Source organism: Mytilus galloprovincialis, chromosome 5, assembly GCF_965363235.1.
Source record: "Mytilus galloprovincialis chromosome 5, xbMytGall1.hap1.1, whole genome shotgun sequence".
Lineage (NCBI taxonomy): Eukaryota > Metazoa > Mollusca > Bivalvia > Mytilida > Mytilidae > Mytilus > Mytilus galloprovincialis.
Window position 1 is genome coordinate 17,169,101 of NC_134842.1, and position 27,627 is coordinate 17,196,727.

The following is a 27,627-nucleotide window of genomic DNA, read 5'->3' on the forward strand; positions in this document are numbered from 1 at the left end:
ATTGTCACTGATATTAACATCTTTACACACTTTCGCTATAATCAAACACATATTCCCGGGAAGATTTTTTGTAAACATAACATATAAGAGGGATTACAGTATTATCCGAATAGCCAGGACTCTGTTTTTTAACAGAATGGTCATATTTACAAACTCAAAACCTTTATTGATATATTTGATTTTGATAAAATGTTTTTATGATCTGCAGGGCGATCAATTTCGGGAAACGGTTAAGAATAACAATATGCAATTATAATTTGGACGATTTCGTACTTAGAACTGCAATATGGAATTGTGTTGCAATCCTCTAAAATTTGATGTATTTTTTTAACAGGTAAGGAACAGAGCTTGATTAACAGATAATGTTTTCCGTTGTTTTTTTTAAAAAGTAATTAAGTCCGAAATATTTGTACTGTCGGTACGAAACTTTCTCTGATTGCGATATTTATAGGACTGGTTTGATATTTGATAACATTAATTTATCTGAAAATTTTATATTTTTATATTTGTTATATGAATTCCATAGTTCAGGCACTATAAATCCAAATATATTAATAACATTGTATGGTTATCTATGTCAAAATATAGTAGGAACAGAACATTACGTAAAAAAAATCTGATATATGAACCCTGTCAGGTACAATATAGCAACAGTGATGAAAAAATTATAACAAGTGGTAGCGTTGAGGAAGTACTTGAGATGCGAGGCAGGGACTTAGATATAATGATTGCATATACACATTTAGAGGTTTTTAAAGATTTGAACACCCATTTAAGGTGGTATGGGTATCTTCCTCCATCTTAGATTGTAAAAAAACAGAGAATCAAAGGTCCATTTATAAGAACCAATTTATAAGAATATAACTTATAAATATTATTTTTTTTGCAAATGTTAATCATTTTTGGTTGTTTTAAAAAAAAATTAAATTGGCATTTTAAGGGGAGGTAACTCTAAAACGAGGCATTTTCTGAAGGATTCTACATGGAATTTTCCTATTTTATATTTTAGCCGGAAAAAACGTACGGTGACCCTATCTTTTCTTTTGATATTCTCAAAGCATTCTCTGAAAGCTATCTTTTCCTGAAGTATTTAACAATTCTATCATTTTGTTAAGCTTCTAATCACAAAATGGTGTTTTTTCCTGTATAATCCATACAAAATGTGTCATTTTGTCTCGTCGTGTAGCTTTGGAAAATGCGCGGTGACCTATCATTTTTATTATACTTTTCAACAGATATCAATAGATACTACGTTTTGGCAAAGTTTGAACAAATTCTATCATCTTTATTTCAGACTCCCATACCACCTTAAATCCCAAAATGGTAATGGAAGGAGACTATGTAAAACCTTGTTATACTCTGGTGAGACTTGAATATAGCAGCATTCGGGAAGATTTTAACTACTGTGAAGAGCAGAGTGTTAAACAATATTTGTCAAGTGCATTGCAGAAACAATTGGTTTTGAATGATGACAGTAGGACTATTCATGGTCCGTGTATATCAGACAAAGATGGACAATTTGACTATGCTATTTGTTTACATTGTAAAACGTGCACTTCAGTGGATAACAAGATCAAGTAACTCGTGGCCGAGTCATGATGTCAAACAAAGTATTTTAAATCATGGAGTACCTTTTGTACCGATCGGAGTAGTTAAAGGATCACAAAACGAAGATATGGAACGGCGAGTATCTTTTTCAGTTGGGGAAAAACTTCTGATTAATACCTTTACACACACTCGATTAGTTTGCTATGCTCTATTTAAAATCATTTTGAAAGATGTAATATCTCCTTATTCCGAATGTAAAGATTTACTCTGTTCATATTTGCTCAAAAGAGTAAGTTTGCAGATATTTGAAGAACTGCCACAATTCATATGGAAACCTGATAATATTATACCTTGTTTCATGAGATGTAATAAACGGATAATGTATTGTGTTCAACACTAAGTTTGTTCGCATTACTTCATTACAGAGAATAACATGTGTAAGAACAAAATAGAGGGTCGTGCACGTAAAATACCTTTGAAAAAACTATATACACTTTTCTACCTCCGGTATAGATTACCTTGGCTGTATTTGGTAAAACTTTTAGGAATTGGTTCTCAATGCTCTTCAACTTCGTTCTTTATTTTGCCTTTTTAACTTTTGATCCGAGCGTCACTGATGAGTCTTTTGTACACAAAACGCGCGTCTGGCGTATATCCTAAATTTAGTCCTGGTATATATGATGAGTTTATTTGTATAGCTATGGATGCTTTCTGTTTTCAGATCAAATATCTAACGTTTGTGTATCAATGTGGAATTTCTACATCGAACCACATACTGTATATGCAGATGACGTTAAGAAAATACTAAACTCAAGTTTTTTTTTGGTTTTTTTTCAAATAATAACTTTACATCTCGTTCTGTAGACATGGAATCGATGCTCAACAATTGATTATTACAGACCGTGTTGTGTCAGCAATCTTCAATAAAAGACATTTTCGCAACTTATATCACTGGACAGTACAAAGAATAATAATAAATACCGATACAAACAATACAAATCCTGTCTTAGTACCTTGCTACAGAATGTGTATCATTACGCTGTAACGAGATGGCTGATGGTAGCATCGCTTTTCTTCAATAAAAGACATTTTCGCAACTTATATCACTGGACAGTACAAAGAATAATAATAAATACCGATACAAACAATACAAATCCTGTCTTAGTACCTTGCTACAGAATGTGTATCATTACGCTGTAACGAGATGGCTGATGGTAGCATCGCTTTTCTATATGACAGAACAATACAGTTAAGCTTTATACATCGTAAGGTATTCTATATCGAAATGTACTCCAGATAAATTGTGCCAGTTCATGACTATGTTAGATTACCATTTCAGAAGAAGAGTTTTGTTCATCTGGAAAAAATAATGCTAGCAGATGATATATACATTTCATGAGAAATTCTTGTTTAACACCCAATGAACTTGGTAAATTAAATTTCGAATTATTCACTTTGGTCTCCATCTACTGCGTATGCTGATGTCCTCGATTTACTTTATCACTATCATCTCAATAATGTCAGACACTGTCAGACACTGTCAGGTTTCCCTTTAAGGTTCACAACTGGTTAAAGAAGAAAATTATTTAACTTATTGGTTAAAAGAAAAACCATTCACTTTGTTGGGAGTAGTTTTACAGTTATTAGGTCTAAACGAATCCGCACTACAAGCATCCTTACATCTGTTGAAGTATTCCTACACCAAGCATTGAGACCACTTACAATGCAAATTTCTATATAATTTACGATTCCCCGGGGGATTATTATTATATTCCTGTAAACAAAATTAACCATCTCTGACTTTCGAACTCGTTCGAGACATTGTTAAAATAAACCTTTGATATGAATTACAAAGCCATCATTCGAGCGAGAAATGGACGATTACAAAGTAAATTTCCATGTGATTGATATTATTAAGCGGTATATATCATTTAAAAATAATTCATCGGCATTGATTTGCAAACTTGCCTAACACATTGTTAAACATTTGACAAGAATTGCACACGTGAGAGCGCTTACAAGATCGGAAAGACGCGCGCCCGTTATTTATATGTCCACATAACGTTACACGGGGACAATAAATACAAGTTTCAGTTTCATCATAGAATACAAAAAACCACAGTTGCTAAATAAATTCTGATACTTGATACATACAAACATGAAGTGATGTTTGATTGTCATGAATTATGAATGAACAATTATCTTGAAAACTTTTTATCAAATGTTAATGTTACATAAATAATATATGCATAGATCAAAAATGGACAAAAACACGTAAGACAAATTACTGTCAAAAGTAGACAACACTGTTAATTGGAGACTATCAATAATTATAATGGTTAAACTGCCAATTTTGTGTGACCACCTGGTTGTTACATGCTCGCATTATTGGACCTTGACCATCATGATCTAGACACAATCCACTTTTGATATGTTTGAGATATCCACTCTAAAAAAAATTAAAAACATAAAAGTAGGATTTATAGCTTTATAATGTGTACTCTTATATATTCAGATTTTAAAAGAATGACTGTTCGACAAAATAAGGATTTTGATTGCCTATTTTGATTTTTAAATTCGATGCCAGCGAACAATTCGTACTAATGATACCCCCTCTTTCCCGCTGTACTAAAACATTCAGTAAACACGAAGCTAATAAGCGATGGATGTAAAAACGCCATGCGCAATCCCAGTCAGACAAAATATCACAATCGGGAACAGGATACTACAAACAAGGACTACAGTTCTATCTAAAGGCCTAGACCGTAATAACATGTCGCTTGTGCACGAGTCCATCCCCAAACATCGTATCGGTCACGTTATGGTGTCAAATCATTATAACCACTCCTTTCTACGAAGCTAGGCATACATATTGAGATACAAATATAAGGAATGTTTGAGCTCTCAAAAACATACATAACACGCCACATTCTATGTATGGCTGCCCTAAGCCAGGAGCATGTAGTCCAGGGGTTGTCAATTGTTGCCGTTTGTCATAATTGTTTCCGTTTTATTCGTTAAGCTTAAATAATGCTATTACATTAGTTGTTTGTATATGATACATAACCGTATTAACAATCGTATCAACCCGGCAATGCTAAAGAGTGTATGGTGACCCGAGGTAGATGCTTACATCTACGTCATTCGGTCTCTACTGGATAGTTGTCTAATCACCAATCATACTTTTATATTTAACATTTGCTCATAAACACACAAGTTTGGCATTTCGTCGTATACAACAAAGAAGCTAGTTAATTTATTCTTATACTATACAATTTAAGACCTTGTAATCATCGTCATTTTGGGAAATGTATCTCAAAGGACGTTCCCTAATTACGTATTTTACATTACAGTTAGTCCTGTAAATTACGAACAAGATAAATCAAGTGATGCATACCATGTACTAGGTAATTTTCTATTTATTTTTAGCACCTCATTTTTCTTTATTCTTTACATTTTTGTCCATTATTCTCTATTCGGTAAACCCCATCCACACCCTCATGAATCAAATCTAATGCCAGAATGACAAAGCAGAGCAAAATGCCTTAACAAGTTCAATGTAATGATCAAACTATATATTTCTTTGTCATTTGGTCTCTTGTGGAGAGTTGTCTCATTGACAATCATACGACATCTTCTGATTGTTATATATAACCTTTAGCCTGTCTCAAGCTCTGGAAACCAGGCAAGCCATGATTAAACATATAGTACAGTCTTTTAACATTAAAACACAGACCTTTTTATGGTCCCATTTATCACGAGGACCTATAATACAGCCTTCTAACACCGGTCTGGTACCTTCATGCATGTCTTTTACAACCACACACTGTAAAGTTGTTCGAAGTAGCTTCTCTTTGGTCCATGAAAAACCCTTGATTTTAAATAAGAGGAGGACGTATTAAATATATATATATATATATATATATTTATATTGTATAACTCAATGAAACAGTAACCTAACGGCAAAAAAAAAAATAACTCAGGAGGTCAATGTATGGGTTTAAACAACAGGAAAGGGTCTTATATGTCAAGTGTTAACAATTTTAATACTTGACATATAAGTAGAAAATATATATATCCCGTAGCCATATGTGACATATGATATATAGATATTTCATCAAGGTCAATCAAACGGACGGCGTCCGTGATTGACCACACTCAACTCAAACGGTATTTCACGACAAGTACTATGTATAAGAATTTGAGAATAAATAGTCATTTAATAGATATGTAATTATCAATGGCGGATAAAACTGAGAATGTTTGTATTTGCCGATTTTGTTTTTCTGGAGGGAGTGTTCAAAATTAAATTGAACTTTTTATCTGCAAGCAAGCACAACTATTGGCAAGGAACAAACATTGAATGAACCTTATCTAACTTCACTTTTCTGTTAAAACATCTCACATATAGCATGGTGGGATGCACACTGTCGATATGTATTTTCAAATTCTTATAACCATTATTTTTTATCGTATCCCAGCCTATCTACGATGGTCTGAATGGAGGTCCTTCATTTCTGTATTCTTGGACTATAAGTCATTTTCTCTTTTCTTTATATTTGTTCTTTATGTTATTGTCCTATTTTCCTCTATTTTTTATATTTCATGTCTGTTAATATCTATTCTATAAAACCCATCCAGAACTTCATATAATATATTTTTTTTCGATCTGGTATTGTCAAATCAAAACGTTAAGAAAACATTACATTGAAACCAAATTATTGATAACCTGTATTTACTGCATATAATGGTTTGTTCTGATAAAACACGATTCAGGAATATCCATGCAAGTTAAGGGATGAATTAGTTGAATATCAACATGATTACCTGAGTTTCCAGTTTGTAATGACATATTTCCAGATAAAGTGCTTTTGGGGCTGGATATAGATAACTATGATTGTCTAAACATTGATTGTTTTGTATATTCCGTGCCTACAAAAGAAGTAAGTGACACTAACTAATTCTAGTTATATATTTATTTAAACAAAAACATTAATAACATAGTACACTAGGCTATTCAAATGTTGTTTTTTTTTATTTTCAATTTTAAAATATGAATCAGATCATATTATAACTAATGGTTTTGACTTTGTTTTTACAAAATTCAATTTATTTTCTAGGAAGAACAAAAATATTTGAGTAAGACGGAATTTACTAAAAAATGACAGTATTCGACATTTTCATATTTAAATTTAGCTGTGATAAGTCCAGTACTTATATATATATATTTTATTCTGAAGAACCTATGTTGATACAATGGTATACAGAAATACATAGACATACATAATAATACTATAAAACAGTAAAATGTTTGATAATAACGGGTAAAAGGGTTGTCATTCCTTTATATTATTAAAGCAGTATGTATCTGATGTGTAGATTGTGCATCCACGCATGTAGAATTATTCTTTGATCGAGTCCAATAAATACGGCTAGTAAAATACTGAAACAACAATGTGAGACCAGTGCTGATATGCATAAAAACCACTTAAATTAAGAAATACATTCGTAGTACTAATTTATCATAGGACATGTAGAAATAACCGTCCGTTCTGAACAAATCTTAACTTATTAAGTAGCTTTATGCAAACGGTCCCAGGACTCTCAAATATTTGGAACCGAGACAGAGCAAACAAGGTTAAGGGCTCGTTTTATAATGTTCTTAATGAATAAACAATATCTTATATATTAAAAGTTTCTTTTGGTATGATTTACTGAATTTAACAAATAATTTTAAATACATTTTATATATTAAACAAGAACATCAGTTCAGCGATACAGGCCTTATTTATGTGTATGTTTATGTGTTTCGTGTCAACCCCTATAACAAATTGAAAGTTTTCAAATAAAACACTTCCGCCCTCCATGATCCAGTAAATATATATTTTGTTATAAGAGTAGTTAATGAATGCATTCCGATACAGAGTTCTAAATCTAATTGGGTTTTTGTCGACAAGTTGGTAATGGTAAGAAACATTCGGCTATTACTAAAATCTGCTGACGGTCGGTGTTTCTCTTGAGGGCACTCCGTCTTCCTAAACCTATAAAAACTGACCGTAACGAAATAACCGAAAGTGCTGAAAGTGCCGTTAAACACAAATCAATCAATCAATTAATCAAAAATCAGAAGGTAGATTAACTGCAGTGTTAGACAAGGGTACTACAGTTTGTTTGTTTGGTTTTTTTTGGGGGGGGAGGGGTTGCGTTTATCAATCTTTTCTGTGTAATGTTTTGTTGTTTTCGATTGTCTTTTCCTTTTGTGTCATTGTGTCATTGTAAAAGATTCGTATTTCTTTCTGAAGGGTTCTGATTGTTTAATAAAATATATCTGTCATCTGGCCAATACTTACTGATCCCCAAGCAAAAACATTATCATCAAAGATGAATAATTCCTGCCAGATATTTGTCAAAAACCAAGTAAAATTTTTACACTGCAATTTCTCCTTCAGCTTGAATCGTTCTGATAAATCCCTAGCGTCAATAGTCTGTAGCGATAAATAAAGAAATACTTAAGGTCAAGTTACTGTAAACGGGACGTGAATGCACAGATTTTGGCTCGTTTACAGAAATTCATGTATCAACATATTCTTTTGTAAGAAAAATCTATATATGGACTTGAAATTGGAGTTTTCTGATTTTCGACAAATTTAAGAACGTTTTACGCCGATTTTATGTGCTATCGATACAAATGTGTACCTATGAAAGAATTCAATTAGTTATATTTCAGAGAATAAAAACAATAAATGCATATTTTTTTCGATTTTCAATTACAGTTCAACGAGTCGACTTTGTATGCTAAATTTTACCAACATTTGTGGCAAAGCTCATTTACTATTTCTTGACCTTAAAGAATAGAAGATCAATAAAAATGGAAGAAGGAAGTTTCATAATAAACGCAACATTTCGTGTTTCACCGAGCAATGTTAAGTAAGGACTGATTGTACTTTAACAGAATGCAGTATGTCTAATTTCAACATGAGCCTCGTTTTTTTGTTGTTGTAAAACACAATGTAATATCTTTGTATGTAGATAAGATTAAATAAAATAATTCTAATATGACTCGTTGATTTTTAGATCGTATATTGATTTTGTAAATATTTTGTGAATCTGTAATTTTACCGTCAACTTATACGAATTATAGAAATATGTGTGCACGATAAGTTAACTATACAGCTGCAATAGTTTAAACTGTATCATACCGCCATTTCTGGGTAACTATCATAAACAAATCGTCTGTGTTTCGGTTCCATCCACACTTCTACTGCCCGTTTATAATTGTAAACCTCGACATACCTTCTACCACCGGGAAAACTGTATGGCTGTGAACGTGGTATGTGTCCTATATGAGAGCAGGGAATATGAATAAGACGTCCACCACACATCCAGACCTTAGTTAAAAACCAGAATGAAATTTTAAAAAAAGGTAAAGACAATAATTAAATTTAACAGGTGTAAAAAAATAAATTGTTACAGTAATTGTATTTTAATCTGATATTGATCAGAAGAAAAAGAAATGTATCTAATGCGTAAATGAGACGGGAATTCATCAACATGATACAACAAAAAATGCCTCGGGGAATACTTAATTTGTAATGAGTGGTAGAGATAAGCCGCTGGAATAGGTCACTATGTTGAGATCGACAGGGAACTTAGTCGAAATTTATGGAAAGGTTGTTGATTGAATCATGGGTAGCTGAAACTAATCATATGTCGATTTTTTTAAATTTTGTTTACAAATTTAAATAACTTAAAACCTTAGTCCATATTTGTCGAATCTAATATACCAATTTCGAGGTCGTTGCATTTCCATATAGGCGAGGATAATTGACGAACTTTTCCGGTGAAGGACATAACTCGAAAGTGGTCTATGATACTGGCTTGAATTGTCATAATCATGGTAGTTATTGGTATATGTGTGTCATAAATATGATATGGTATACATTTTCATTATTCAAAATATATGAAAAGTGTGAGGTATTGGATATTTTAGCTTCTCGCCCATACCACAAAAGAAGTTAGTTCCCCCTTTCCCGCGGTGAGCATAAGAGGATGTATACATCGTCCAAAACTACTTTCTGTTCAATTGTTGAAGTCATGCTGTCCTGTGATGTCCATTAAGCTATTTTTTTCTGACATTCTGTGTAATTTACCTAAAAGATATCAGCGAACAATAATTTTGGAAAATGAACCCTTTCCATCAACTTCTTTTTTTAATAGTTCATGTATGTATACACAATTCACATTAATAAGTACATACCCTCCAAGACATTTCTAGATTTTCACCACCCCATATATACATGCCTTCATCGTAAGTACCTATCTCACTAAAATATTTACTGTCCACGGCATACGCAGCACCAACCATTACCGTACCACTGAAATATCAATATCAGAAAACAATTGTAAATAAAGGATAATGGTTTTACTCCTGGGGTTTTAATAATGCGATATACTAAGAATTGGAAATTTAGGGGGGGGGGGGGCAGGGACAGGAAGATTTATGACTCGTATGAACTGAAAATAAACAATTTTGTTCAGGACAAGATGAAAAAGAATATGCTGCCTACAGCAACGCCAAAATTAATTGTGCACAGAATTGGGATAATAAAAAAAGCCGTGCGAAATTATTAAGCCGGCCTGGAAATAGAAAAAGAAATGAATAATTAATCTGTCTGTAATCCAAAAAATCATATAGTCGTCCCTTAACTTCATACCAAAGAATGTACTTTTTATATATTTATATGGGATTACAGCACTGACACGATACCGCTGCTGGTTGGTTTGGCTATCATTTTTAGGGTCCATTTTGGTCATATAGCTCTTCAACTGTTTCGGTTCTTATACATTCTTGGCTTTCAAATATTTGAAGCTTCGAGCGTTCCTGATTAAGAGAAGTTCATGAACGCATGAAATTTAAAGTGTTATTTTCAATATTATTTTCTATTATAGATATAGTTCTAGTTTTATTCTAATAATACTTGTTATGTTTCTTATTAATGAAACATACGGTCTTGCGTCTTCCTCTGTAGCTCCAATCTGATCTTTTCTGAAGAAAGTTTCAAAAAACCCAAGTTTCCATTCAAACCCATAGCGAGGCAAATGACCCTCGTAGAAATAATATTCAAAGTTTTCTGCATTTACATAGTCAAGTACTGCCATAGCTATTGTTTTTCTGTCCTTTTTAACCTCTGTAAGCAAGGGTTGTAACCTGAAAGTCAATCAATACACTTTTTAACACAAAATAAGCATTCTTCCTAACTCAAAATAAAACATTGACTATATGCATACAGATTTTATAGATTATATATGTAGTGGGGGTTGGGGGGGGGGGGTTAACGTTTCATTATTTTATAATCATATTTCACTACCAGTAAATGTAACTATGCGTCCTTGTGTAGTTGAATAGCCTCTGAACTAGTACCCATGTAAGTTGATATTGACTAAGTATTTCATTATTATTGAGGTATAGCAAGTAGAGGTGTACTTTAGACTCAAAAAAGGACAAGGGTTAAAAAATAATCAAATTTGTTCTATGTGTGTAATCACAAATTACCAATCATTCCAGTTTCGTACTGTATATATATTTTTTACAATAATGTTACTCATTCTTAAATCCTAGAATTTAAACGAATAAAACGAAGGATCTAGGTCATATTTATAAACTAAGCAAACATTTCATTAAATACTAATAAATGACCAATACACTAAGGAAGCAACACCGTCACTGATATTTCTGCTCTTGAAAAATTATTGATTGGAGGTTTTCAGCTATGAAATTAAACTTTACCCCCATTTCAAAGCTTTAACCTAAACAGTACTTCACACCATCTTATCTCACAACGATAACTTAAACGATACTACACACCAGCAAATATCATAGCGTTAACTTAAACGGTACTACACACCACCTAAGAGTTAACTTTAACGGAACTTCACATCACCTAATCTCACACATCCTAACTTAAAAGATACTACCCTAAATTAGTCGATTATAAGGCAGGTGAATAACAGTAAAAAGTTACACTTCTTTCTTTGAATGTATTTTAAGGTCAGGCGATTTTAAAAGTTTCCATACCGATGTTTGTACATGAAAGTGAAACCATGAGCCGACTTAGTTTATTACCACCATGTTTAATATTTGATTTCATGTAAATGTCTAGCGACTCACATGACTATCATTTTATCAATTATAGATTTTTGACGAGGTCTATACGTTATATATGGACCTGTTCATATTATATTGACTGAGGACGAATACGATATTCAATATAATTCAAGAGGTCCATATATACCGTATTGACTGAGTGAAAGTCCTTAATTTATAAATTACATATTATGTAAATAGTGTAAGTTTGATATAATATATTGACTAGATGTTACTATTTTTGAAAATGATATTGATTCGATGATACTATTTTACGTAACACGGAGTCAATATCATTTCTAAAAATAGTAACGTCGAGTCAATATGTCAAAATAGTGAAAGAATACAAAATATATATTGGAAAAAACGTGACCAAATAACCCAGTGAGAAACAAGAAAAATAAAATCATATGTGATACCAGTCTATATTGATTTGCATGTGACTGTCATTCACCGTTATAATAAAGCTAGTAACATACCAGTCAATATTACATATGGTGTAGCATTCTCCTGTTTTCATTGGATATAACGATCACGCGTTTCAAAGGTTATTTTTATGTATCCGAAGCCTTGTCTCTATTTTAAAGTTTATTGACGCTATGTTTCTAGTTATAGGTACATGTATATTGACGGTCAATATAAAAAATCTTACTAAATTTAGATTTATGACGGCATGACGTCACACATAACAACCATGGAGGAATCACCGCAGCATACGAAAAGAAAATGTGTTTTTTAGAAGGAAATATCAGGAATTTTATTTTAAATGCAGTCGCTTAGAATACAAGAAAGCTAACGCAACAAGCAATAAAGTTATTCAAAGAATATTGATATTTTCAATAACATGTTAAAATTCTTGCAAAATACAATTCAAAAGTACACAGAAAAAACATTGAACGCCATTTTCCTTATACATTATTACATATGTAATATATAAATTAAGGACTTTCACTCAGTCAATACGTTATATATGGACCTGTTAGATTATATTGACACTCGGACTTCATCCTCGGTCAATATAATCTGAGCAGGTCCATATATAACGCATTGACCCAGGTAGCACAAAAACATTTTATTGATATTTTTAAAATATATTGCAAAATGTCACCAAAATATCATTTAAAAACATATTTTGACGTGATATGTCTGGCTTTACTCATTTGAATAGCATATTTTCTGGAAATATTTGTTCTGAATGTTTAAAGAGCATTATTTTTAAATATCTTGATTTTATATTGAAATAACATCATTTTGATATTATTCAGTGTCAATTGAAAATATCCAGACAACATCTTTCAAACATCTGGACAAAATATTCTTTTTATGTCTAGGATGTTTTATGGATGTCTACCAAATGTTTTTTTTAAGTACAGTCTACAACTATATACCCATTTTAATGAAAAGTTGATGCATTGAATTGAATGTTAATAAGTCAACTCATAAAATCTACTGGTAGATATTATATTATATATATTTTCAGTAGTTTCACAACTGTCAATTGGAGAGCAATTAAATCACTCGTGTCAATGATCTGTTGATTTGAAATAAGATGAAAAAAAATAAAATATATTCAAATTGTATTTGTTGTTTTGGGCTGATTTTAAATATTTTTTGTTTGTGCATAAAACTATTCAATCATTTAGGTAAATACATTTAAATGACTACACAGATTTAAAAATGTTAGATAAACAGAATGAAGAGCACATATTTTTGTTAGAACGTTGGAATAATATAAAAAATGAATTTTTAAAATGGTATAAAGGGTGGAGATAAGTACCTAATACGTTGGCATCTTGTTGGCATCAAATATCAATGATATTTTTTTATAAACACTGTTTTAAAATCTTTGAATTAGTCAAAATACAAAGAATTTTCTAGTTCTATGCACAGATTATCGTAGTCCTATTTGGTATGAATTTATCATTTGATTTTTTACTGAGTCCTCAATGCTCTTAAAACACAATCGTTATTCGCTAGATAAATTTTCTTTTGACTTGATTGGAATTTTCATCTAAGTTAGATTAGAATTGTTAAATTTTTCTATCAAAAAAGAGGAGACATTCATGTTAATCTGATTAAAAAATTATATAAAAAATATTTCCTTTTTCATATCAAACATGGGCTTCACACAAATATCACTAACAAACATTTGGAAAACATTTCTATCATACATCTTACAAATATCTATTAAACATATTATCTTAAAACGTTTATGTAACAGTCTTTCACTAATATTTTCTAAATAAAATCGAAAAAATATATTGTTATGATGTTATTGAAATATTCATTAGATATTACGATTTTTATATTTTTGATAAGAACAAGAAAATTATATTGATGTTACATCAGAAAGATATTTTATTATACATCAAACCTATGCTTTACATAGATATAAATCAAAAATGTTTTATAAATATTTCTTTTTAATATCTAAAAAATATATATATTAAATGTAATATAAAAATGTCCATCAGATATTGATTGAATATTGCAAAGAAATATCTTCTCAACATACAATTGTTCTCATTTATAAAACTGTCTATTTAACATTTTAAAAACATCAGCAAAGAATATTTATTTATTTATTATAAAAAAATATTTACAAAACATGTTTTTATATTAGTAATGAAACATTGGGATGAAATATTATTGTTAAAATATCATTCATGCATAATTTCTGATGTAACAAAAATGTCTATAAAATATTTTTGAGAAATACTTTTGACAAACATATATATAACCAGTCAATAATATCATGAAAATATTATGTGTTAGCAAAAGTCCATAGTTGATAATTATTTCATATCGGTCAAGAATTGGCTTCTTTTATTGGATAAAAAGGGGCCACATAACATTCTTTATTCTTTAGTACTAAATTCCATCGGTCATTAACAGAACAAAACGGACCAGAAAACCGGTCGTTAACGGACTTGTACATGTAAATGACCGGTGGGGCGTGGTTTCTCTGTTAATGACAGGTGGGGCGTGGTTTTTCTGTTTAGAGAGATGTCCCTTGAAAAAACTTTTTCCTGTTTTCAGTTTTATATTTAAGTTGTTGAATTGTTTAACATATGTTTTCGTAAATTATAAAATTATAGAAAACTTTATATAGTATTCATATACTGAAAAATTGCACATAAATGAATGGCAGTGACTTATAGCTACATGTATTACTACGACTGGTCTTCACTCTTTGCTATAGAAATCGTACAATAACTCGAGTTTGCTTTGAACATTTTCAATTGATGAGAAGTTATAAAAACATGGTTCCTCAATGAAATAAACACAATAGCTATTGAAGAACTGGTCATTATCGTGTTACATTGACTGTCGTAGGACAATCACGATAATGACCAGTTTTTCAATAACTATTATGTAAATATTGACTTCCATGTGACTGTCTTTCACCTTTATAGTTAAGCTAGTAATATACCAGTTTATATTGACCTACATGTGACTGTTTAACACCGTTATAGTAAAGCTACTAACATACCAGTCTATATTGACTTCCATTTGACTGTCAAAGAACACAGCAACTTGTCCAGTTGAGGCTCGCCATCCGTTTACTCGAGACGTAGCTGCGCCTACACGTTTAGGATTACGTACAATCTTTATCATATCTTTAGGAAAATTGTCATTGATATACTCGTCTAATGACCTTTTCAGTTCAACTGCAATAAATCATAATGTTAAATAGTTATTCCGCATGTCTATTACTCTAGAATTACAATGAAACAGCAAACAAACTCAATGGACAATCCTCGGGTGAATACGCTACTCTTCTATTTAGAGGAAGGAACGGAATCGGATGAGTAAGGACGAATGCAAACAAATTACACAAAGAAAAGACCATGTGCAGATCAACATATTATATTGAATATTATGTAAACCCAATCGAGACCCAGTCATAGCAAAGCCCTCAATAATCCAATTGACCCTTGTAACAATCCTTAATGATATTTTTAGTCGATGTGTAACTTGCCAATTTGACTGTTGTTTTAACCAAAAAGTAACCTACTCATTTGACTATTGTCGTCAACTAATATAATTTCTTGAAGTAAACGTCTAGGAGTTCTGTTAATTATGCTGTATACAGTTCGAATTAAAACCGATGGCCATTCGTCATAAAATGGAATAATGACACTTGTTGTTGGGAGATCATGTGCGTAGGTCCGGTATTTACACCTGAAATTATAGAAAATAAAATCTTAAATTTGTTACAAATAAGTACCAAAATAGTTTAGAAAAACAAAGGAAATGGTATCCACCCATGACACAAAATCAGTACATGCACAGCAACAACAAGAAAACCAACAAACAAACCAACAAAACAAACGAACGAACGAACGAACGAAAAACCACACACACAAAAGCAAAGAAACAGCGCTTTTATTTCGATGGTGCAGATGGTTGTTACTGCAGAGAAATGGGAAGTGATGATTCAAAAATTGAAATCATCATGTTTGTCATAGATTCTAATTTGAAGACGTCCATCTGTGTCAATATCAAAGATCAAAATATAAAGCAGACCTTCTAGTTTTTTTATTATCCTTAATTTCACTGAAATATGCATTTTTGACCAATGACAGGACATCATCAATATATCTGAAAGTGAAATTATAATAAAAAAAAATCAAGATGTTTATTTTGTCTTTTAAGAAGGTTTTGTATGACGTTCAGTTCACATGAGTACAAAAACAAGTTGGCCAGAAGGGTGCACATTAAGAACCCATTGGATTATCGACTGTCGATATATCAATCCATTAAACTCAACACATATGCTGTCGATCAAAAATTTTGTAACTTTTTTTTTCTTACAGTATATCAGTTAATAATTGCTTCCTGTCTGAAATGGGTTTGTTATGTTGAATGTCTTAACGTTTTGTTTAAATACATCTTTGTTCTATGAAAAACTCATGGTATTATATTGTAATGGCTTTATGTTGTGTTTATTCATATGTATCTTCTGAGAACAATATTATATGTCATGTTTTTAAAGCTTATATGCGTTTTGCCAAGCAATGAATTCTTTCAGTTCACAACCAATATGTTATGTCAATCTACCGGTACGTTATGTGCAAACACGTATTACATTATGTGCAAACACTTATTACATTATGTGCAAACACTTATTACATTATGTGCAAACACCTATTACATTATGTGCAAACACCTATTACATTATGTGCAAACACCTATTACGTTATGTGCAAATACCTATAACGTTATGTCCAAATATCTATTACGTTATGTGCAAATATCTATTACGTTATTTGCAAACACATATTACATATTATGGAAATATCTATAATGTTATGTGCAAACACCTATTACGTTTTGTGCAAACACCTACTACATTGTGTGCAAATGTACACATAACATAAAGAAGAAATGACAGGACGTAAAGACAAAGCGGGAACAAATATTAAATATTTACACAATGAGATAGTTACAGCTTTCCATACACAATAGCTGTTCCGTTTATTTAAATACTTAAGTCTACGTACAAGAATACACAATGAAATTTCTCTTTGCGGTAAATTACAGTTCGTCCGAAGAATGTTTCATTAATAAAACTGTTTAGGTTAAACCAACCAATAAGAGAGAGGCACATATCAGTTCTTGTACGTCTATGCAATCCTTGAATAAACTTGCACACATAGTGATGCGTTCGTTCTAACATAAGTGTTTCTGTTTTAGTCAGCTTGCCCAAGATCTCGCCTCCGTAAAGAGCTTTTGGGTAGCATACTTGACGAATAATCTTTGCACTCATTAAAGGATTGAGTACAGCGGGATGAGTACCGGAGCGTTATGACAGACGCAGTGGTTGCTCTTAGGGTCCGACACGCTTTTATGTACGCTCCATGGTTTTCATTGAAGTATCCAATGAAATACCAACATGTGTTGCACTTTTAACTGATACAATAGGTTAGTTGCATAAGAATATATCTGACCCTGTCAGGTTTTCTGCCGAATTGTAGAAGTTTGCCTTTCGAGGGTGAAAACCAGAAGCATGAATCGCTGTATCGTTCACATATTGATACCATTTTTTGGCGGATTCGTGATTTGTGGCAATAAGACTAATTATTTTACTTCACTCTTGTTTTTAGATGCAATCATGATTGATAAAGAAATACATTAATGAGGGTCTGGATGGGGGGCCCTTCTGCATTCTTAAAACTTTTTCCCCGTTATTCTCTATTCTTTTATTTTCGGGTCCATTTTTCTCTATTCCTTATATTTTTTGCCCTTTATTCTCTATTCTGTAAATCCCCATCCACATTTCCATGCATTTAAACCCGCTGCATGTGTTTGCACCTGTCCTAAGTCAGGAACCTGATGTTCAGTGGTTGTCGTTTGTTGATGTGGTTCATAAGTGTTTCTCGTTTCTCGTTTTTTATATAGATTAGACCGTTGGTTTTCCCGTTTGAATGGTTTTACACTAGTCATTTTGTTTGGGCCCTTTATAGCTTTCTGTTCAGTGTGAGCCAAGGCTCCGTGTTGAAGACCGTACTTTGGCCTATAAAGGTTTACTTTTACAAATTGTGACTTGGATGCAGAATTGTCTCATTGGCACTCATACCACATCTTCTTATATCTATTATAAACTGAAAATCCACTAAAGAACAATACATTTCTGTTGAAGAAATTATGTTCGTATGTGTTAAATTTTATATGCTTTTTGCTAAATTTTGCATTGAAGAACTTACATATTAAACGAAAACGAAGTAATTCGTATCTGATAAAATGATATATAGATTATTATCTGAAATAATCGTCAAAATTAGAATTACGTCCTTATAACGAAGTTTTTTGGATACATGTTATCAAAATTTGACAAATCCTTTTAATATTTTTTATCTAGGTCATTTCTTTTAATCATCATTCATTCGACACAATGTTGTCACAACCTGAAATTAATCTCAAAAAGTAGCTATATATATAGCCATTCTAACTATTTGAGGAATATGTAAGATTGAAAGATTGTTCGAAAATTGCTTTTGAAATAATGTTTCTTCATCTCCACCATGGCCTTGATATATACATCATTAATACCATCATCTATTTTTTTTTTTAAATTTTATAATATGTGGATTACGCTATTTTTTAGATTTCCCTCATGATGATTGATTGTTGTTTGCTATTTGTTCATTGGCAAATATTTCATGCATGTTCATGACGAGAACAAATTATCAACAAATACAATAGGTAGGTAGTTGTTAAAGAGTCCGTTCAGGACGAAGATCGTAGAAATTTTGACTGCCGCTGGAAAATAAGGGTATATTGGTTAGGATAGACATTTTACCTTGCAGCAGGCCACCTATTGACCCATCAAAAGTTGTTACCAGGGTTCTTTACATGCAGAGATGGTGACAATCTATCAGCACGAGTCATTGGATTTAACGTCCCTAATCTGACAGGACGTGGCTGCGTACGTGTACATCCCGCACAGCAAAACGGACGCACCACCGGAAAAAGAACAAGAGTGACCATATTTCTATTCACCAGTCACCTTGGGGGATTTCACTAACCAATTAAGTCTTACCTTGGAGGTCTTGAATCCGGAACGAGTCTATTCAAAGGAATCAAATCACTAGCTAGAACATTAATTCTGTATTTAGGTAACAACTCCTTTACTTTTTTCTTTTCCTCACCGACAAACGTAATCCCTCGTCCGTTTTCTCCGTTATTCATATGATCATTACTTCCATATTTATCTATTAGAATATTTCCCGTTTCAATATCCCTAGATTCCCTAAATTTTTCAGCAGATATTATAACCTTTTCAAATTTTTCTTTATTTGAATTCTGATTCGAAGAATTATAGTTTTGAATAAACTCTGATTTTGTTATGGTACGTAAATCTTGCTCTCTCAAGTTCAATTCAATTTTGAAAAACAAAAATAAACATATTACAACTGTCAACGAAATGATACAAATTCCTACGGCACGACCTTTCAATTTCATTTTAGAACTTTTTGCGAATCTTAAAATTGAAACTTTTAAAAGTAGTGTTTTGATAGTTATAATAAAACTTAATGTTAATCGTTTGTTATATTTAGCAAGCTGTCACTCGATGTCTATCGGTACAAAAATAAAACAAAGTGAAACAAATTTTTAGAATCAATGTAGAATCAAAAAAAAGTAAGATGTAAAATTTATTATTTTGACGACATCAATACGTTAACTTAAGATATTAAATAAAACAGACTTTGATGTGTTTTATTTGAAAAGCTCTTGTTGAAGGCGTATGGTGACCCAGTGCCACAGTTATTAATTTCCGTGTCATTTGGTCTCTTGTGGAGAGTTGTCTGATTGGAAATTATACCACATCTTCTTATTTTCATATATAAAAAAGCAGAGGCCGATTCAGTAGTTTCGATTGGGTGGTGAGACGCGTACAATTACATTATTTCACGCTTTGAATCAATCTATAGGTTGCATTTCTGTAAATATTGACAATGCAATTTCCCATAGGAACTCCTTTTACGGCTAAAACTGTACCACTTTTACTATGAAGTTTTGAAAAAAATCTTATCCTAGAATTGAAAGTTCATATGCACCACAATTTTTTTCAAAGGTCAAAATATAGGGCTGTGCGGCATATTTTCAACGTTTATATGCCCTGAACTTCTCAGAGTTTAAACTTACACTAATTTTCTTAACTACCCCTACCTCGAATGAAAGGTTACCACAGATTTCAATGTAAACAATATGCACGTGTTTATTTACTGGTAACACTCCCAAGTTCTGTCTCTGCGATATGGAACACAGAGAGCATAACTGGGAACCAGTATGTAAACACAATTAATTTTCTATGAATATTCTATTACTCCCCAAAAGAGGCGTGTTTTGAGAAACAGCTGTATTTACAAAGTGCAACCTATACAGACATTTATTCAAATAGAAAACTCTCTAAAATCAGTTTTTCTCACATTAATACTCATTTATCAGAATTAAAGTCTTAAAGAAATCACTGTGTATACTCTAAGTTTTTCTTTACTATACATTTTATACCCCCTCCCCTGTTTCAATTTTTTAAAGAATTTGAAAACAAGACTTTAATTATTACCAGCTTACCCTATTTGCATATTTTCTGATACAAAATGCCTAGAACCTGTTAAAAACTGTTTTGATAACATATTGAAAGCATATCAGAATATCAGAAATGTAATGTTTAGCAATCAATCATTACAACATTCAAGATTATATAAAGTATCCAATCCAGCCTCTATCTCCAGTCCACATCTTACTGTATTCCTATTTGTCAATTAAAGAACACATTTTCTGCCTCAAATGGTCAATTTAGAATTCTTGTCACATCAGTATCATCTGTAACCATATATCTGACACAATTTAGCTACTATATATAATAGAAGTGTTCAAACAAAGCCATATTTGCAATAGTTGTATGCATGCAGATACCAGTCTGAGATATAAATTCACTTAAAATGTTGTATAGATGACTGCCAACATCTGATTTTTGCATAACTTCCAAGCATAGTTATTGCTTTCTATATCAAGAACTTTAAAATCATAAAATCATAGCATTTACAAGTTAAATTATTTGTTTTATGACCCAGGGGGTGTGCAATTTTCTATGTTTTTTGCCCCTGGGGCCTCAAATTTCCTAAATCATTCTGCTGTTTCTAGCAATTTAGAATATTTAGTACATATTCAGGATAGAACACACTATTGTAAGTTTTCTTGAGATATTTTTGTTTTTCTAGCTTGTATTTATTATGCCGTGGTGACAAAATGCAGATTTAGGTGTTGCGGCTTACTTTTGGGTTATCGAAAGGACACAAATACCCCATAAATAATATTCAGGAAGGATCTATGAGTTTCAATGACTGCGAAGAGTAAATATAAGCACTTCTTAACAATTTAACTTACAAATATGCAAATATTATGATTTAATTTTGTATCCAGGACTTTAAGTAAACTATGCATACTGTAAACTGTGAATTTATGCTGAGTCATCATATTTAAGGCCCAGGATTCTATCAATCTTCATTAAATATTTATAAAACTTCTTATTTGAGTTAATTTCTTTAAAATCTGTGAAATAAAGCAAATTTGGTTTAATTCTGAATGTTCCCCTTTTTCACCCTATATAGGTTGCATTTCTGTAAATATTGACAATGCAATTTCCCATAGGAACTCCTTTTACGGCTAAAACTGTACCACTTTTACTATGAAGTTTTGAAAAAAATCTTATCCTAGAATTGAAAGTTCATATGCACCACAATTTTTTTCAAAGGTCAAAATATAGGGCTGTGCGGCATATTTTCAACGTTTATATGCCCTGAACTTCTCAGAGTTTAAACTTACACTAATTTTCTTAACTACCCCTACCTCGAATGAAAGGTTACCACAGATTTCAATGTAAACAATATGCACGTGTTTATTTACTGGTAACACTCCCAAGTTCTGTCTCTGCGATATGGAACACAGAGAGCATAACTGGGAACCAGTATGTAAACACAATTAATTTTCTATGAATATTCTATTACTCCCCAAAAGAGGCGTGTTTTGAGAAACAGCTGTATTTACAAAGTGCAACCTAAAGCATTCGATCGCTAATTGCACACTAAGAATTCTGTGGTTAAGAAAATCAAATAAAATAGTCTAATATTTAATAGTTACACTTTAATTGTAAACACAAAGGTTAATCCTTAATCACGATAAATCTTTAAATAAAGGGGTGTCATATTTATAGCAACAATACTTTGTCAAATTACTAGATCTTCTCGAAGGACAATCCAACAGCATTTATCATAGACTGTTAAATCCGACATATTTTAACTAAGTAATATCAGTACATTTCCCCCAGTTTATTAATGGTCCTTATATATCTTAAAGATACAAAACTAAAAGTAACTTTCCAAAAAACAATTAAGATAAAGTATGTTGAGAGCTGTATAGCAAATAATTTAGCAAATGTATTTGCCCACATCTTTTTCTTCTCATTTACCTATTTGTCTGTATTGTTTTTGCAGACCGATGTCACACGAGACAGGGGTCACTGGACGTTTGCGCTTTTTTACCTGTAATAAGATAGGACATTTGCACTCCAAACATTTACAGCAAATATTTCCCCTAATCTAGAGTGCTTTGATCCAAAATTATTGCCGTCTTCGTCCTTTTCGAATAGAAATAGTTCTTGGACTTAAATTTTGTATCTATTTTACCACGGGTGGACCTTTAAGTTAACCTGTATAAAGCATCAGAATATATTCATATTTAGGTCATGTAAAGAACCTGGTCATCTACATAACACAGGTGGTATGCGAAACTATAGCTAGGATAACTCGTACAAGGACATCTAAGAAACCAGAACAATAAACGAAGAAGAGCGAACTAGAACATCTTCACAAGAGTAAGATTATCGGAGGAACCAAAGCATGACAAGAAGCAGATCATGGCACGAAGCAAGTCATGGCAGATGTAGATCATGGCGGGAAGCAGATTATGGCAGAAAGCAGATCTTGTAAAGAACCGTGCTTTCTAAACCACAAAATATATAGGACTAGAGCATGTGTTGGAACAGAACATCTAAGGAATCAGAACATCTTACGAACAAAGGCAAAACACAACATTCACAATTAATATCACACGAAGAACTAGACAATGTGAAGAACACTAGAACTTCAATTAAAATAAGAGCATGAAATCAACCAGATCATGTGATGAATCATACCAACTAAAGAATCAGATCATGAAAAAAAAAACATATCATGTAAAACACCAGTACATTTAGAGAACCAGAGCATGGGACGAACAATGTTTTCTAAAGAAAATCATATAATGAATCAGACCAAATGAAAGATGCAGACCATATTAGATGAAAATAACAATACATCAATTGTATGCGTCCGAAGCGCTATTCTGGATTTACCTTCATTAGGAACGCTCAAAGCCAAATAAAAAAAGAAATCATGATGTAAAGAACTAGGTCATGTAAAACACGAGAAAGTCTAAAGAACAGAATCAAGTTATTCTTAGGAAGAACAGGATCTTGTAACAAACCAGGTCATCAAAGAGTCTGAACATATAACGAACTATAAGATCATGTATTTCTCTCACTGTTCAAGACTGTTTGGGGCCTTTTATAGCCTAGCCGACCATACGGTATTGGGGTTTCACACGGTAGAAGACCGTACGTTTGCCTATCAATTTTTATAAATCTTGTTGACATTTTTTTTTTCATTTCAAAACAGGCAAGCCAGGACAATGGTCATTAATGTAATCACGAATCCGCATAAATGGGTTTTACATCAATATATACCATTACCACTGTGTTCGTAAATAATAAAAATATTTTAACAGTTGACTTAAAAACCTGATTCTTCTATTGTTTAAAGTTTATGATGTGTAAAGATGTAACATGTTGCTGATGAAATCATCAATAAATATAACATTGGAGGTAGGGCATGTTATTTACCACGAAGATATGAACAGATATTGGAAAAATACACTCCTGCAAAACTAAGATTTATTTTGACATCATGAAATCAGAAAATATACAGTTAGATACAAAGTTTCAAGAAATTAAACGGTATTATCTGTTGTCTCTCGTCGATATACAACCAATTCATTTTGCAAATGTTTTGCTATTTTACATTTTTATATAAGAAAAATTAAGTTCTTAAAACGTTTAATTTCTTGAAATATTGTAACTAACTGTATATTTTCTGATTTCATGATGTCAAAATAAATCTTAGTTTTGCAGGAGTGTATTTTTCCACCATCTGTTCATATCTTAGTGGTAAATTACATGCCCTACATTTTGTACCCCCAGTGTTATATTTATTGATGATTTCATCAGCAACATGTTACATCTCTACACATCATAAACTTTAAACAATAGAAGAATCAGGTTTTTAAGTCAACTGTTAAAATTATTTTATAATATACGAACACAGTGGTAATGGTTTTTTATTGATGTAAAAATCCATTTATGCGGATTCGTGATTTGTGGTAATAAGATTGATTATTTTACTTCACTTTTGTTTTTAGATGCAGAACATGATTGATAAAGCAATACATTAAGGAGGGACTGGAGATGGGGGGGGGGGCTTTCTTTATTCTTAAAGCTTTATTCCCGTTATTCTCTATTCTTTTATTTTCCGGTCCATTTTTCTCTATTCCTTATTTTCTATTCTGTAAATCCCCATCCACACTTCCATGCCTTTAAACCCGCTTCATTTGTTTGCACCTGTCATAAATCAGGAACCTGATGTTCAGTGGTTGTCGGTTGTTGATGTGGTCCATAAGTGTTTCTCGTTTCTCGTTTTTTATATAGATTAGACCGTTAGTTTTCCCGTTTGAATGGTTTAACACTAGTCATTTTTGGGGCCCTTTATAGCTTTCTGTTCGGTGTGAGCCAAGGCTCCGTGTTGAAGACCGTACTTTGATCTATAAAGGTTTAATTTTACAAATTGTGACTTGGATGGAGAGTTGTCTCATTTATTGTACTTTTTCAATTTTTGTCGTGTCTCGCTCCAAAAATATAATATTGTCAGGACAATGAGCAGAACTTTACATAATGAAGGAGTGATATATTGCTAGTTTTCCAAGTCTTTTTAAGACATTTAGTTGTCTGGATGCTTTTTGTAGCAGATGTTTGACATATGTGTGTTGAAATAAACGTCCCATAACTCTAGAATGGATGACAAAAATACGTTCAATATCGAAAAGGAACTTTCTTTGGTCAATCATTATGTTACGTTACAATTCATGAGAATTAGTAAAGCGCATGAGTAATCGTACAAAGATTTGCGGTCGGGTGGACGGAAAGCCAGACTTTGACGAAAGCTGGACTTTGGTATACCCTAATACGGGACGTCTTTGACGGCAAATAAAAACCTGATTATTTCTCTAGAATTAAAAAAAACACAATCTCAACCGGCCTATAACATGGGATGTGACCTTGGTCATTGCCATCGATTTTGATATATTAGGAATGATGATCTAATGTTACTCTACTAAATGAATCCGGTAAAGCAATGATGAGCAAAATACGATTATTTTCATTGTTAAAATAGTCATATGCGATTGGAATTCCCTAGTAACATATTCCTTTACAATGACGCAAGGGAAATGAAATCAGGAAATTGCGTACTTTATGACAATTGATACACATAAAGATACGAATATGAATATTACCTTGTAATGGGTTCATGTTACTAAAGTTTTTAAAGGGAAACAAAACCAGTGTTTTCTTCGGAAAACACATTAAGCACTTATATACTCCTTATCTGGCTAACAAGATGGCAGGTAAGCAAGACTATTAAATAAATTTTAACTTATATATATATCATTAAACAGAATTACACGTGCCATGGGACAATTTTATATCTCATTATTAGCATTATTTTGCCTTCACATCGATATTAAATAATTAAATTCAATCCATCGCAATATTATCAATGAATGTAGAATAAAAGAGAAGCGGACAAGAGATATTCAGAATCACAAAATGAAAACTAATTGATATTACTATGGTAAACAAAAATAACCAAAAATAGACGACCTTTAAACAACATAATAGAAAACTAAAGATTGAGTGAGCAACATGAAAATACTAAAACACTGAAAACGAAAGCACAAAGCTTAGTTATTTCTATTTCGACAATCCCTGTAAAGAATCAACTTTTTTGAATAAATAATAATAATATGGTAAAGACGTTAAAAGGTATTACAGAACTTCTTTTCTGTAGTCAATATAATGAGAGTGTAATATTTGATCTTTCTGTTATACTTTTTCGATTGTAAGACCTGCAACAAGAGAGGTTTTATTTCCTTATATTCGTCATTGCTTAGCCAAATTTTCAATTTCGTAAGGTTCAAATATGTTCATGAAGGATGTTTCGGTATTTCCTTGACGTGGCAATATAGTTCCTAATCCAATGGGAACGAAACTTGGACTGTTGTTGAAAGAAGGAAAAGAACCCCGACACTTACAATTGGCTTCCCCTTTCGAATTACACTTATCGCCGGGTTTTTATTTACCTAACCAACATGATAGGTCCAACATGCAGTCGTAGAGCAGAATCTGCTTACCCTTTCGGAGCAAATGAGTTAACCTTCAGTTTTGACGGGATGGGGTTTATGTTGCTCAGTCTTGAATTAACTATGTGGTATTTCTATACTGTTGTTTGTCTTTTGGTTTTCAAATAATATAAGCATAATCGTCTTATTTTGTATAAAGCATGTTAGATTCTACCTTCTGCAGTCATATTCAATTAATAAGTTTTTTAATATACATGTCCAAAATCACTATAATTCATCGCCTGTTGCCGCTTGATCTAAAATGCTTACGGAAATACTTTCGAAGTCATGGACGACCCATTATTGGTCTTCAATGGAATATGAGGCGACTGTCATACATGTGAAAGGTTTAGCTAGCTATACAACCCGGTTCAATCCACCCCTTTAACTGCGATTTTTACAAAAGCCTTTAGTTATTCATCACAATCGCACGAAACTTTATCCATTAGCCTTTAAAACTTCATTCTCTGTTTAATTTATGTTTGGACACCACTGTTACACACCCTCATTCAAACTAATACAAACTTACAGCTATAATTTCGGATATTGCAAGTCACAGACTTTTCAAACCCGTCTGCATTGGAAAAGATGAATAAGAGAAAAATATCTTTTCTTAATCTTTCCTTTGCCAACAAAGGTCTCAATGGCGTCATCTTAGGCAACATCCTTCATCATAAATTAGTTCAATCGAAAATAGCTTCTTATTTCAAAGATCAATCTGTACCAATCATTTCTTATACCTGTACCAAACCTATTGCAACTAAAATTTTCAATTACAAACACGATTTGCAGGATCTCAATATTGATGAATTTACGTCTAAATCCCCTGATTGAACTTGTTCTAGTTTCCAATTCACATATAATCCGGCTGGTCACGT

The 27,627-nt window shown here is 32.1% G+C and overlaps 1 protein-coding gene across 1 annotated transcript; it reads right to left on the bottom strand.

Moving 5' to 3' along the window:
* Positions 1-3,871: 3,871 nt before the first annotated feature.
* On the bottom strand, positions 3,872-19,660 carry LOC143077014 (polypeptide N-acetylgalactosaminyltransferase 1-like). Its single transcript, XM_076252903.1, has 11 exons — positions 19,640-19,660; positions 19,239-19,474; positions 15,711-15,877; positions 15,186-15,363; positions 10,556-10,756; positions 9,806-9,923; positions 8,748-8,936; positions 7,899-8,033; positions 6,376-6,480; positions 5,285-5,419; positions 3,872-3,997 (listed from the first exon to the last, which is right to left on the bottom strand). The coding sequence occupies exons 1-11, from the start codon at positions 19,658-19,660 to the stop codon at positions 3,872-3,874; spliced, it is 1,611 nt and encodes a 536-aa protein (XP_076109018.1).
* Positions 19,661-27,627: the final 7,967 nt, after the last annotated feature.